Source organism: Lepisma saccharinum, chromosome 14 (assembly GCF_977018435.1).
Source record: "Lepisma saccharinum chromosome 14, izLepSacc3.1, whole genome shotgun sequence".
In the NCBI taxonomy this organism is placed as follows: Eukaryota; Metazoa; Arthropoda; class Insecta; order Zygentoma; family Lepismatidae; genus Lepisma; species Lepisma saccharinum.
In genome coordinates, this window is record NC_139242.1 from 34,788,016 (window position 1) to 34,804,439 (window position 16,424).

General features: G+C 35.0%; 1 protein-coding gene across 1 annotated transcript in view; it reads left to right on the forward strand.

Annotated features, from left to right (window-relative positions):
* The window catches only part of LOC145998473 (prostatic acid phosphatase-like), a 44,015-nt gene that overhangs the window by 15,129 nt on the left and 12,462 nt on the right, over nt 1-16,424 (forward strand). Inside the window, exons 4-6 of the mRNA XM_083134885.1 lie at nt 911-1,090; nt 2,312-2,435; nt 3,549-3,763. Of these exons, the coding sequence (XP_082991011.1) occupies nt 911-1,090; nt 2,312-2,435; nt 3,549-3,763 (519 nt within the window). The remainder of the gene's footprint in view (nt 1-910; nt 1,091-2,311; nt 2,436-3,548; nt 3,764-16,424) is intronic.

Genomic DNA, 16,424 nt, shown 5'->3' on the forward strand with positions numbered 1-16,424 from the left:
GTGATGGCGATAACTTTCTTTCACTGTCAGGGAATAGTGTACCAGCACACTATCGTTAGAGAGCAGAATAGTACACGTCGGTGTTGGAGACACTGAGGAAGCACATTGCAAAGGTATAACATCACCCTGTGAAAAATTTTCACGGTTGAAAAAAAAATGTCGTGGGCCTGACCCTTGTGTAAGCTAGGGTTAAAAATAAAATAACATGATTCAAATGGAAAAGGAGCTCTTCTTGAATAATCAAGACATGCGAAATAAGCTTGTATCAGTATGTTTGCAGGAATTGCTACCTGGTTTCTGAATTGTTTACAGGAGGCCCGTAGGGAGGGACAAGCTAGGCGGGCTGAAGCCTAGGCCGCCATTCAAACCTTTTTTTTTAAAAAAAAAGAAATGCAAAATATGAATATTTTGTAAATTTTACTTAAAATAATGTGTAGTTCATAGTTTATAAGCATGTTATTTTCTTCAAGCAGAATTGAAGAACTTTACATCACTGTACATTTTTTCTACTGAGAACACACATCACTTTGTAGTGTTTATTTTAATTATTATTCTAAACTTTGTCTCTTCTTTTACATGTAGGCTTACATTCCGGTAACACACTGCTGGAATTTCCCAAAGTTGCAGTAATAGTACGCTTTTAAAGATGTTCTTCAGACACTAAGACGTACATAAATATCCGTAAATATGCTAAACTTTAAAAACAAAATCAGAAATGCAAACTACGAAACTTCAAACAACCATATTTTTTTAATCTGTTTCTCTTCCTTTCCTCATTTCAAAACTTGTAGGCTGTAAATATCACAATATTGAACGCGCAGAAAAAATGCCGGTGCTTGGTAGTGCGGGGTGGGGCACCAACCTATCTATCTAGCTGTGGGGCTGATTCTTTCACTCTGTTTCTTTGCAGTACCTGAGCCAAAACTGCCCGGTATATGTACACGAAGTAGTACCATCTATAAAGGAAGAATTCAGAAAAGCGAGAGACGAGAACAGAAGCTTGTACGAATACGTGAAGGAAAATTCGGGGGCTGACGCCATAAATAATCCGGTTATTATCTATAGTGTCTACGATACGTTGCTGATAGAGGTAACTTATTTCAATCCATTTCATTTATTTGCTTGTCTACAATGGCTGACTAAGATATAGGCGTTTTATTGCACTCAATCATTTTTACATTGTGGAAAAACTAGATTTCCTAGAAGCAGAGGCGTCTCCTGAACGCATGCGTCAATTGTGGGAAAATGGACAGCTTGCTCTGTGACGACATTAATGAGCATTTCTACATTCTAATTTCTTTCCTATAGGAGAAGTATTTATTTTACACGAGAACGCTCAACTAAGCTTATATTACATTTCTTGGATCTGAAGTGAAAGAAAGTAATAATTATTTTCCCACAATTGACGCATGCGTTACTTCAGATCCAAGAAATGTAATATAATCTTAGTTGAGCGCTCTCGTGTAAAATAAATACTTCTCCTGTATGAAGAAATTAGAATGTAGAAATGCTCATTAATGCCGGCGCAGAGCAAGAAGTCCTTTTTCCCCACAATTGACGCATGCCCAACATGCACCGCATGCGTTCAGGAGACGCCTCTGCCTGCAAGTAGTAATTATAAAATATAAACATGTTAAAATATAAGTGTAGATAAAGAATATTAGTAAAAATAATATTGTAGTCATTCAAACACACACACACATATACACTTTTTTTTATAAAAATTAAATACAAATGAAGATATGAGTTAATATTGCAAACTCACACTTATACACCCACATATACGCCATGTAAAATTTAAAAACGAAATATAAATGGAAGAAATATGCATGAACAAATTATTATATACACACATTGAAACTTTGGTTACACACAACAACCTGGGATAAAAAGCCGTCAAATTTCTATTTTACAGTAGTGGTAAGACATTTAATTTTTTTTAAATTTTGTCTTTAATTAGCCGAGAGTTCATTGGACAGATTGTTTCACGCTCTAATCTAGTGAAATAGCTGATAACATCACTTCTCATACTACATATCATGTTTTGCACATACTGCTTCCTCTCCATTTATATCAACAATATCCAGACACAAGCTAAGTATACAAATTAAGGTGCGTCACTACATTTTGACTTCAAGAGGTTATAATTAGCAATAAAAATTATATATTTTGTCCAAAAGGGAGAGGAAGTATTATTATTCAATCTCGTAGTCACGATAAAGTTAAACAGTGAGAAAAGCAATGTTAAGTAAAAAGAATATAAATATATTATCCTCTTCTAAATAGTTGTGGCTATCTGTTTTTTTCATAGGACATACACTATGGGTGGACACCACGCTGGGCTGACGACATCTATCCGAAGATTTTAAGATCCCAAGCAGTCTTATATTTTAAAAGCACAATAAAGAATGACAGCCTGATAAGACTTGGTGGAGGTAAGTCAGAATTGGGTTTATTAGTAGGGCAAGATTTATCACAAGAATCTTTATTAAAGAACTGAGAGTTGTGATCTGAACACTATACATGCTATCTTTATCCATCACTCGCACATAAGGATTTGAACAAAAACATAGAGCTGAAGTTTTTAAAGTTTTTATTGGGTTATGAGGATGAATGATAAGCAGGGAACGAATTTATATGTAGCCTAATTAAAATATGAGTTAAATGTGGACTAAAAATTGTAAAAATTTACCTTTTTAATAATGTAAGACACTACACAAGTTAAATAAAATGTAGTCTCGACATTGTAACTATTACCGTGACAGTCTTGAAGAGAAACCAGAAGTGAATCCCGTACGTGTGCCACAAATTCGTAGTTTCTGACGCTGCTGTCGGGCGCGCAACTAGTAAGGGGGTTAGCAATGGGTTGCTCGACTTGGAACTCTATCCAATGTTTCCAAAATAACATTTATAACAATCAGGAGTCGATGCTTGAGATGTCATACTCTATTGTTGACAACAATTATTGTAAATATACAAAAATTTCAACTGTTTTACAATAGCAAAAGCAAACAGTTGGGGGGGGGTGTAAATAAAAAAAACATTATTGTTTGGATGACAGAAAACTTGTAATTAACGCAATTGCAGGTTATAGCAAATGTCGTAACTTTCGTTTGTGTAACGTCGCTTCGGACTTTGTCAGTTATTCGTAAGAAATTCACTCAACTCTTTCGGTCACACGGGGACATAGTTATTATGCGAATATGGAATATATGTAGAGGAATGTTGTGAAGTGTGGAAATAATATGTAAAAATAACTAAAATATGTAAAATATGAGCCAAAACCTAATATATGTACAAATATGAAAAATAAAACTGAATTTTTCGAGTCTAAATGCCATGATATGCACGGATAATACAAGTGTAACTGATTTCAACTTCATACATAAATATGTATTTACATATAAATCCATTCCCTGATGATAAGTAAATGAAAGAACAATCAGAGAGGAGGCATTATCACGGAGTCAAACCAAGGTCCTTCATAGTCGATTTGAATTCTTTCTATGGTTTATTCGCATGGATGTGAGTTGAACTTTATTTTTCAGGTCCTCTGCTTGGACTGTTGCTAGGTAACTGCCAAGAAAAGGCGCGAGGGATGTTGGAACCTCCTGAAAGAAAACTGTTCATGTATTCCGGTCACGACTCCACGCTCTACAGTCTGCTTGCTGCTGTGGGATATCGTCTCGATATAATGGTCGGGTATGCGGCGTGTTTTCTGCTGGAACTTCACAAGCTTCGGCCTGGAAAATATGCCGTCCAGGTATGTATGTTTGTGTGTGTGTGTGTGTGTGTGTGATGGTGTGTGTGTGTGTGTGTGTGTGTGTGTGTGTGTGTGTGTGTGTGAGGTACAGCTAACTCCTGAACATTACAACATACCGTGAAGCCAGAGACGTAGAGTTAGCGCCCCACACTTTTACAATCTCGGCTATCCGTGGAGGGGTGTTGTGATCAGCACCACTCTCGAATCGAATCGAATTAGCTCTCACCTAATTTGCATGAGAGCTTGTGTACTTTTCGTGCTACATTCTCTAATTTTTTGTTGGTTTAAAGTTGAGAAAACTTTCCATACAACAAAGTAGAGTCGGCTATTTACATTACAATTCTGCTCCATCTGCGGGTAATAAAATTAGAGTTTTGCGATTTAAGCATTCCAAATATTTGTAAAAGTTAATTTTACGTGCCATATTTTTAGTCCTACTATTTCCAAGTTATTTCAGAGCGCCTTGAAAACCCCGACCCCCCCCCCTTTCCTCTCGGCACGCTAGCGTACAATGCGTTGTATGTACAATATTTTCAAAGGGGGCTGAAATTGTAAAAATTAGACTGTGTTCTGGGGGGGCGGGATTAACAATTAAATACTTCATGAGTAGATATAAAACGGGCATTTAAAAACAAACCGGTTATAACCGGTTATACAAGTGTCATGTGCCATCGGGCACTTAACAAGTGCAATCAGGTGACCCTGTGTCGGGATGTGTCATGTGCCCATCTTGCATCTTGGAACATGCATGTTAGAACATGTTATTTCCCCAGTAGGGAACAGTGCATCTTGGGCTAAACTGGTTATAACTGGTTATACAAGTGTAACTTGTCATCGGGCACTTAAGAAGTGCAACTTAAGGCTATGCCTACCCCTCTGCAAGAGGCCACTTACACTCACTTCCGGTCCACTTCCGGTCCACTTCCGGTCCACTTCCGGTCTCTACTTCCGGTTATACAGTGTAACTTGCCCCTATCCGGCACTTAACATCAAGTGCAATCACGCGACTCTGTGTCAAGGGTGTGTCGCATGATTTTTCTTGCATCTTGGTCCAAGTTCACCCACACCTATTTTGCATCTTGGGCATAAAGTTCTGATACTTATTTCATGATAATAAATAACCCAATGAAAAATAATGCCAATGAACCTGTTTGGATTTAAGAAACATATTCAACCTGTAGAGAAAACAGCTGTAAACATGGATGTAATTAAAGAAATTCATCGCCAATTAAAAGGAATAATTATCATCCATCTGAATAGTATCTGGTATCAGGTTGATGAGGATACAGGGAAACAATTGCTTGTGTTCAATAATAATCTTGCATCTTACAGAATTCCTGTCACAGGTAAAATTCAAATATCTGTTTCTTCTAGCACGGGGGAAGGGGGGCCCCCTACGGGGGTAAATATACATGTAGGTAGAAATCTGTATAGAATTAAACACAATAATATGAACCCCGACAGCACATACGATGTAGAGAAAGATGATTATCTCTATGCAGAAATTATTGGCGAGTATGATAAGCTAATCCCCTTCTTCATGGAAATTAAATTAATTTATTCTCTCATGAATATATAAAAATACCGTGAACAAAAAATAAAATTAAATAACACATATTCGAAAATTAATATACATAATGGATATATTTGGAAACAGAAGAAGACAAGAAATACCAGATAATTCAAGTGACATTGCCAGACTAGATGAAAGATTAAAAAAGCTTAAAGCTGACTTGTTAATCTTACAGAATTCACTAAGTTTAAATATACAAACAGAGATTACTAATCTCCAAACTCAATTGATTAACCCCATAGTGAAAATTGATAGTGAACTCAAATCCCTACTTGAAAAATATACAAATTTAGCATCCATAGACAACCTTCAAAGCTTGGGGGAGAGTGTAGGCAAATTGAAAATTGAACTTGAGAAATTTAGACAAATACAAACAACTGCTACAGAGCAATTAAAACAAGAATTAAACAATCAAGCGAATACTCTTCGCACAGAACTGCTTTCTATTATTCAAAATATCAAAACTCAGGGGGAATATGAACAGCTCAATGCCAGTATTGCAGAATTACAAGAGCAGTTTCAATCTTTTGAGACCCCTTCACTGGAAAATATTAAAACTGAACTCCAAACAGATCAGTTGCATACAGCTATAGCAGAAGTTCAAGCTAAACTACAAACATTAGAAAATTTTATCGATAATCTTCCTTCATCTTCAGAATTAAATGCTATCGCACGCAGCGTTGCCAATATCAAGCTACAGTTAGAAACTTATGAAGATTTTGGTAAGATACAGGGTACCATAGCTCACATTGAGGATACTTTGACTACTATGAGAAATGAATTAACAAATGTACAAGAAACTCTAGAATTCAAGTTGCCAAGTATAACCGAAACTTTAAACATTATTCAAGAACAAATCACGAAATTGGAAAATCTGAATACCGAAACTGAATTATCGCATTTTCACCATCTCATAGATAACATTCAGAACAAATTGCAAATATTACAGCAATCTACACCAACCCAAGATGACTTAAAGCACCTTCAGGATGCCTTGGGCAGTGTTGCAGATGCCAGCGAGTTAAATATTGTGAAAGAAGCCTTGACCACACTTCAAAACACTGTAGCTAATTTGCCCACTTCCCAAGAGTTAAGATCTGTAAAAAGAGCAGTGAATAGAATTCTCAAGTCAGAGGACATCAAAAACATACAGGAAGAGATTGGTGTAATTCAAAATACTATTAATACTTTACCTACCAACCAGATAATCAATGAACTTCATGCATTATTTGCGGAAATCAAAAATCAAGTGCACGATCTTGCAAGCCAGAGTACCAAATTGAAACTTGTAGAGAGTTTACAAGAGATTATATCAAACATCAAGCTACAGCTTGCTACTCTGGAATCTACTCAAGAATCAGCATTATCTAATTTCACCACACAACTCCACAACCTCAAGGAAGAGTTCAAACGATTGTATGTTGATGTGAGAATCAAACCTAGCTACAGTGAAGTAGTACAAACCATAGAGGAACACCTGGAACAAATATTAAGCAGGTTGGAGGAACAAGAATTAAAAAAATTTTTTACTGTTGATATTGTTAGACTACAGAGTATTCCAAATACTAGAGGTCGCTGGACATATGTCAATGCAGGCAATGTTTACAAATTGTACCCATACAATCAGTCTCATGAATTTTTCCTCGATGGTAATATTAAATTTCTCAAATTTGGTTACTTGAAGAGTGGTAAGCATTTTGAAGTACCACAGTTCACCATACAAAGAAAAGATGGTGTTCATAGAGCACTTCAGATACCTGTTGCATACTGGGATGAATCTGCAAAAAGATATAAAGTACATGAGGATGAACAATTATCTGTTTTTAATGTAGAAGCAGGTGATCAATTATTATTTGAAGTGAAACAATTATACCCAGAGGATAATCCATTTTATGTCATATTCTCTTATACCATTAGATGTCAAGACAAGATATAGTTTATGAATTACATAAGCCAGCTCGTCGCAACTACAAGCGATTGAGTGTGGTGACAAAGGGTATAGATGATCTGTTTCAAGCAGATCTGATAGAAATGTCAACTGGAACTTTGAAAAATTTACATAAGATAAATCATAATTACAAGTACATGCTTACAGTTATTGATACATTTAGTAAGTATGCATGGGCAATTCCCCTAAAATCCAAAACAGGTGCTTGTGTTGTTGAAGCTTTTAAATTGATACTTAGCAAAGGCAGGACACCAAAATATCTACAGACAGATAGAGGAAAAGAATTTTATAATTCTACATTTAGCAAGTTAATGGAACAGTATAATATTAAACATTATTCTACATATAGTGATCTCAAAGCAAGTATAGTGGAAAGGTTCAATAGAACATTAAAACATCTAATGTGGAGGCAATTTACTCTACAGGGTAATTACAAGTGGATAGATATTTTACCTAGCTTAGTTCATAATTATAATAACTCAGTACACAGTACTATTCACATGAAACCAGCTGAGGTAACTAAAGCTGATGAGGCAAGATTGATTTCTACTGTTTACTGTAATAAATATAAACATACAATTAAGAAACCAAAATTCAGAATAGGAGAACAAGTAAGAATTAGTAAATTTAAACATTTATTCGAGAAGAAATTTACTAAGAATTGGTCTACAGAGTTATTCACTATAGTTCAAGTTTTGCCAGGGAATAGAAATACCTATATGATAAAAGATAGTAACAATAAAATACTAAAAGGGAGATTTTATGAAGAGGAGCTCAGTAAAACAAAATATCCAGACACATATCTAATTGAAAAAGTATTACTTAAAAAGAATAATAAACTTTATGTTAAATGGCTTGGATTAGCAGAGAAAAGTTGGATAGATGCAGACAAAGTTATTCTTTGATACCAACATGGAATGTTGTACAGCGATTGCCAGATATAGCAAAAACTACTAAGAGAAATGGTGAGTTGCTGCCTGATCACATAAGATGCCTCATAGTAGGGCCTTCAGGTTGTGGGAAGACTACCTTGCTTGTAGATAATTTTTTGCTGGCCCCTAACTGGTTACACTGGAAAAATAGACACTTGTATGTATTTTCAAGAAGTTTAGAACAACCAAAATACCAGCAACTCATGAAGGTGTATGAGGGACTTAACATATCTACATTTGATTCAAAAGTAAAACCTCTCGATCACTGTTTGAAGAATTCTGTTGTTGTTTTTGATGATGTGATTCTAGAAAATCAGAATGAGATAAGAAATTTCTTTACACAGGGTAGACATAGGGAAATAGATTGCTTTTACTTAGCTCAAACTTACTCCAAGATTCCCAAGCAGTTATTAAGAGATAATACAAATTTAATTTGTTTATTTCGCCAAGATCATACTAATCTGAAACATGTTTACGATGACTATGTTGGGGGAGATTTAAATTATAATCAATTTTCAAAATTCTGCTCTTCATGCTGGAACACCGATGATTTTGGATTTGCTACGATCGACATGACAAGAAAACCTAGCAATGGGAAATTTAGAAATAAAATCAACGACTTTTTGAACGTCGAAACATTATAAATAACCATCAATCAAAAATATAAATATGTCAAAACATAAAATTGAAGATAATTTAAAATTACATGAGTATCTTGCTAAACGCTTCAAGGGGTGGAAGGATGAGAACAGAGGCTTTTATGAGCAGCGCAAGCATCAAGATCAGCCTATTATAGATGCTATCAGTGGTCTTGGTAAGGAAATTAAAAGCATCACAGAGCAAAATAAAGATCTCATCAATGATTTGGTGCCTCTCACTGCTAAAAACTATGCAGACTTCCCTCCTACCCCCTTATCTAGCATTCACACACCTTTAGCACTTAAAGAACCTCCTAGACCAGCTATACAACAAGAATCAGAGAAGAAAATTGAGTTGGGACCCTTGGCAAGGGATTATTTGAGTACAGGCAAGTTTGAGAAAGATGAGGTCTTTGGACTGTACCCTACTATGAAACCTAATGAAGGAGCAGTTTGGAAAATAGGGAAGTCTAGAGTGACATTCGAGGGGGACAACATAAAAGTCAATTTGGGTGATGAAAACAGTTGGTCAAGGTACCCTGGTACCCCTGGTCTATGGGAGCTCTTAACCAAGAAGCAACCAAAACATTTTACTGAAGAAGACTATCAAAGTTATTCAGATATTCTTATACTATCTGATGCCTTGTATCAAAACAACGATGCTAGTCAGAACAGAGTTAAATCAAGTAGTGGAGACAAGTACAAGAACCTTATCAAGCCCATCTGGAACCAACTCAAGACTGGAAGTGGTATCAAGCAATATAACACTTTAGCTAAAGAGTTTGTGTGGATTAATGATGTAAGAAAACTTATAGACAGGCTGTTGGTGATAGCAGGGGAAGAGAATGCTGGAAACAACAATTTTTACAATGAGAAGATGGGTATTGTAGATATGATTAGTAACAAGCTAGCTACTTTTATTGCAAATGATCCTAAAGGCATAGGATACTTGATTAAAATTATCAATACTCTACCACCTAAATTCTGGAACATGGCAGAGGGTAAAGGCTTAGTTAATGATATTATTAATAAACTGCCATTTGAGGTACATGTTCCTGGCTATCAGTACTGTGGTCCAGGTACCAAACTTGACAAGCGATTGAAGAGGGGAGACAAGGGAGTTAATCCTCTCGATGCAGCCTGCAAGGAACATGACATTGCTTACAATAGACATGCAGATCTTGATACTCGACATGTGGCTGATCAAAAATTAGAAGAAGCAGCATTTGGAAGATTAACCAGCAGAGATGCTTCGTTGGGTGAAAAAATAACTGCATTGGGTACAACAATTGCTATGAATACAAAACAAAAGTTAGGGTGGGGTTTGTAATATAAATATATATAAATACCCTTAAATAATAATAATAATAAACAACATGAAACCTAAAGGTATTGTCTACCAGATTCCATATCATAATCTTAAAAATTTAAAAATTAATCCAATTTTAACTAAAAAACAACAAGAGAAGAAGAGACAATGTATAGCTAAAGGGAATGGAATGAAATTATTACTTAGCACATCACAATTAAAAAGGTTGCAAAATAAAAGAAAAAAATCACATAGTGGTGGGTTCATATTTAGCATCCCTGCCATCTTAGCTGCTCTAGGGGCTATCGGGAGCTTGGCTGGCGGGAGCGCTGCTATTGCCAAAACTGTAATAGATTCAAAAAAGAATAAAGCAGAACTAGAAGAACAGAAAAGACATAATCTAGCTATGGAGAGCCCCATACGAGGGGGTAGTGGTGTAAAGTCTAGGGTACTCAGTGGTATGAAATACCAAGCTCTCAGAAAATTAAAAAAAAAGAAGAAGCACTCACCAACCAAGATATTGAATCTTTAGTTAAAATATTTAAAATTAAGTATTTCAGAGGTGTTTTCATGAGTGACGCTCTCCCTAAAAACAGTTCTCCCCCCTCTTGGGGGGCTCGAGAATGTGGTGTTGTTAACTTGGATATGTCCAAAAATATTGGTACACACTGGATATGCTATTATAAACAGAATAACAATGCTTACATATTTGACTCCTTTGGTGGGGTGCCCCCTACAGAATTAATTAATTATTTAAAACATGTAAACATTTATTACAATGATGAGCGTATACAAAATTTCAATCAAATTATATGTGGTCATGTTTGTGTTACCATGCTCAGAATTTTGAATAAAATACATAACATCAAATTAGAAGATTTTCAAAAAGCTGTGTGGTACATTAAGCATGGGAATTTTTCATCTTTCTAGTGAGACATCGATCTTGAAACTACATCTCCATGATGATATCATATATCCAAAATCCATAGCTCTCAGAGCTTTCTACAGCATGTATCTTATTCCAAATGTAACAAATTATAATAATTCTATAGTTGTGGGCAATGAGAAAATTGTTATTCCCCCTGGACAGTATAATTTATCTACTTTACAATCAGAACTTGGCAACAGTGTACTCCTATCTCAGAATTCTGTAACACACAGAGTGGAGATTGTGTCTGCTCAAGAAACGGTAGACCTGTCTAGCATGGGTGAGATTTTAGGATTTCCCAACAACACCAATCTAGAACCAGGTATTAGACACATAGGTAAATTCATACCAAAATTCTTGGCTATAGAGACATTGAACATTCACTGCAACATTGCTAAAGGGATGATTATCAAAGCTGAAGAAAATTCAGTTGGTAGACACAAGGAAACAGGTATCATAGCTACATTCAAACCAAATTCTGAATTCATGGAGCCAATTTTCTATTCCCCCATCCCACCAATCTATTTTCCAGTTTCACATGACAAAGTTAATTACATAGAGATAACAATCACAAATGAGAAGAATGAGATAGTTGATTTTGCTGGTGCCAATACCACTGCAGTAATTGAAATAAATATTTAATAAATAAATATATAAATAAATACCCAAAATGGAAAATATTGAAAGTTATGAATTACAGTCCTTCCCTCCAAACAGGAGGACCTTTGCAAACCTCAATGAACCCAACAAAGAGATCGAGTTTGAAATCACAGCAGGGGATGGGTTTATTCATCCACACAGATCAGATTTGTATATAAAATTTGATATTGTTAAGAAGAGCACTGGTGAAGAATTTCCTCCTACTGCTAATGTGAAACTTATAAATAACTTTGTACCCTTCTTGTTCTCACAAGTTGAAGTCAAAAAGCATGGCACAGTCATAGACAGAATTGATTACCCTGGTATTACATCCACTACAATAGGAACTTTGAAACTATCTAAAGCAGAAAGTGCTTACTACAAAGCTGCTGGATTCGAAGCAGGTACAAAAATTCTAACAAAATCTCACACAGTGTTGTTCCCTATGAGATTGCTATTTGGATTCTTTAGTGATTACAAAGAGATCATGTGGAAAGGAGGTCTTAGCATCATATTTCGTAGAGCACCCAATGATAACAATGCCATCATGAGGTACAAAACTTTAAATGCAGATGGTACAGCAAATGATGCTAGCTTGCCAGAGGCTGTAAAATGTGTTATACAGTCCATGGAACTAAGAATGCCAATTGTTGAATATGAAGCAAATTATTCTCTCAAGTATAAATCCAACATCTTGAAGAATCCAAAAATTCCTTTAGTTTTTTATACTTACCAGTGCATATCTAAAGCTGTAGAAGGCAAGTTTTTTGAATATGATATTACAACACAGTTTCAATCTTTAAGATATGACATGCCAGAGTTCGTAGCTGTACTGTTCCAAACAGCAAGAGATGACAATCAAGAAAAAGACAGCAGCCAGTTTGATGACTGTAAAATTAAAAACATATATTTAAAGAATGGTAGAAATGAAGTGTTCCCCCGTGAAAATTACAATTTGAACATAGCAAATCGAGATTATTTAAAATTGTATGAAGGATACTCTGCTTTTAAGAGAGTTACTGAAGGAAATATGAATATGTATTATGATCCAGATGAATTCATAGCTCATAGGCCAATGTTTCTAATAAATGCTTCAAAAAGAAAATTAGTAGTTATAAATGATAGAACTAATATTAAAATAGTATGTGAATTTCATGATGCACTACCAGAGAACACTACATGCAGTGCAATTTTAATTGTAGAGAAGTCATACATATATGATGTGAAGAATGAAAGAATAATAGAACAATTTTAATTTCTATATGTTTAACAAGTTATCAACCATCCTCCTAGCTCAATTAGGGATGGAGATATAACAATTTTTAAGTTACATCTATCTATGATGAACATTTGTTGCAAGATTTGCTTGTATTATAGTGTCCATACTCTCTTGTATGAACATTGCAATCTAATATTTGCAATTTATTATCATTGCCATTGAGTGCTATTTTGTTTTTTATAGTGGTATGGACACCATCCAATCTACTAGTAAGATGATGAGCTGACATTAATAAGGTTTCATTTTTCAATAGGCACTGTTTGAAATCTTCTATTGTGAGTTTAGCAGTACAGCTTAGACTCACACCCTTGGCCTTTTTTATTTCATTTTTGCCATCTATCTTTAGGCAGTACATTTTTGGCCTGAGGCCAGCAAATTCTGATATTATGGACCCTTCCACCTCATCTTTCATTTTTCCTGGGATCATCTGATTTTCAACACTGTACAGTGGATGATCTTTTGGATAGTTACTAAAATCAAAATGTTCTCTCATAGAAAACAGATCACTGTATAAATCATCTATTTTTATTACATATACAAAAGCATCAGTATCCATGTAGGCTATCTGAATATTATTTTTGGGCCTCATAACATCATAATGGAACTTATACATCTCCAATTTAGCTAATTCTAGAACTGCAACACCCACAGCTATTGGTGCATCACATATTACACTGACAGGGTTCCTCTCAATAAGAGTTAGATCATCAGTGATGCTGTTAAAGCTCTTGTATGTGGGGTCATTAATAAGCTTCTGGATTTTTTTAGGATCAGACACCAAAGAGCATCTCACCCTATTTTTTTTATCCTCTAGACATTTCCCATAAATAGAGTTGTTTATTAATTTATACAAATTTTTCTCAACCTTGGAATTTGTCTGTATGCGACGATTTGTATTTTCTTGAATATAAGGGGCTAACCATTTTTGTTGCTCAAATTTCAATCCCTTGTGGATTTTGGTGAGTTTCAAACCATGCTTGACATAATATTGTAACAGTCGATAATGAAGCACATAATTATATTTGTTTTCAAAAGATAACACCAATTTTGTTTCCCCTGTACCCGGAATCTTCTGAGAAACTGGAGCCATAGCAAATCCATGGTGTTCATCATGAAGATCAGATGGATATTCTAAATCAACTTCTAATAGACAACCCACTGGATGATCTTCACCCCAATTTAGAAAATCCTGGTTTTCAAGTTCTGCATTGGTCATCCATTGATAGTTCCCAATTGGGAGTGATTGGGTCATGACATAACCATATAAATTGTTCATGTCAATGTATAGTATGTATGTAGAAGATTTGCCAGGATTGTAATCAGCTAGATATTTATTGTTGGCTTTTGCATACCTCAAAGGACACTGTACTATACCACCACGTTTACCAGACTCAATAAACATGAACTGCTCAATATTGTCAACAAGACCAATTTCAACTCCTGTATACTTAAACATAGCCTGCCAGGATAGACCAGGTGTTGTGTAATAATATACAGGATCTAGTTGATATATGTGGAAACACCTACTTCTAAAAGCCTCGAACACATCAGATAATAGGAGGGTATCCAGAATCAAATATTTGTCATGATAATCTCCCATTGTTCTACAATCTAGTGTATTCCAAATTTTCTGGGCATATTGATAATCTTCCTCACTACACTCCTCATCTTCAAGATGATTATAAAATTGTTCTCGTGGTGGTAACTGTGTCTCATTAAATTTATCAAAATTATCCATGTATTGATAAGGGTAGACACCCTTTCTTCTCAGCAATTTCATGTTATCATCACCAAAATATTTCTTCGTGTGAACAAATTCACTATCGGTTAATTGTTTCACCAGAGTTGCCAAGCTACTAGATAGAAATTGGTATGAATCAAGAAACCTGAGAGAAACAATTTTTCCATTTTTTAATCTAATAGTTTTCTCTATGGTGATATATTTGTCTTTACTGCGTGGTATAATATTAATATCCTCTGCATCATATCCCAATTCTGAGATAAACAAGTGTGCATCAAAATTTTGCAAATTGTGAATAAATACTGGAATAAATTTGTATCTCTGTATTTTCAAGTTACATGGACTGCAAATACTGGCAATGAAATCCCCACTATAGTGATTGTGATGTTGAATTTTTGGGCAATGTGAATCAAACTTATTGTTACAGTATGCACACTGTGTTGCATTATTATGTTGGTCTTGTTGCTCTGGTGTAAGATCATTCATCTGTTCTGTGTTATGTAAAATCGGAGCAAGTGTTTCCACCCACTCTCGAAGAGTTTGGATAAATTTTTGGGCTGCATTTTCACCTCGATAAATATAAGGGGGTGGACTGTTTGTGTGATATGTGTTTACCAATTTCAGAGCAAAACCACAAGCGACATGTTTAGCAATATGTGTTGTGTATGATGAATTTGAATCTGGGAGGCATACTGCCATTGGTTTCTGTATTGTCTCAAAATCAGCATAGATCACAAATGGATGCTGCACTAGTGATTTAAAATTTTTGAATTTTATAGTTTTGAGTGGAAACTTATAAGTCACACAGGGGTAGAGGTAACATTTTTCAATATGTTCTTTTAATTGTTCTTCTCTTGTTTTCATACTTGTGCCATGAAATATTGATAGGCAACAATCACATATGGTAATTCTATTATGATGTAATGTTATTTGGTTTCTCACTAATTTTGGGAGATCCTGTATCAAACAATAATGCTTTTGATTTCCCTCAGAAACATACAGCAATCTAATAATATGTGCATCATTAGCTGGTGGATGGTGTCTAAGTACATTAATGTGGAATTTTTCATCATAGCCATAAACAAACACAGCTAATGGTTGATTGTGGTGCTGTTCATATTGTTTTTCAAATTGCTGGATAGCTGAAATACCTACTGGATATTGGATACCAAACATTATTTGTTCAAACTCATCAAAATATTTCATATAGTGAGAGACACGATGTTTATTATTTGGTGCTGGATAAAAATGTGCTATAATACACCAAAGAAAACACATATCATCTTCATTTTGAATATTTAACACAGCATGTTTGTTTCTAATCTTTTTGGGCAGCTCAATATAACTAGACCCACCACCAAGGGGAGTATATCGAGCTAATTTAATTTCAAGTTTATGATCAGTATTACACAATCGCCATCCTGAACCTCTGCCTTCAAATTCTTGTTGTTTTAGTTTAAGTGTTTCACACATTTTATCATAAATATCATTCAAACAAGTGATATCATCACGGTGTAAAATTGACACACGGGTACAATGAGAATATTGTTCTTGTTCACCACGAGGATTTATATACAGTGAGGATAGAGTGAAGTATATTTTGAGGGAACATTTCAAAAGCATGCTTTGAATTGCATCTATAATTTTTTGCTTCAGTTTAGCCAGAAAATTTGG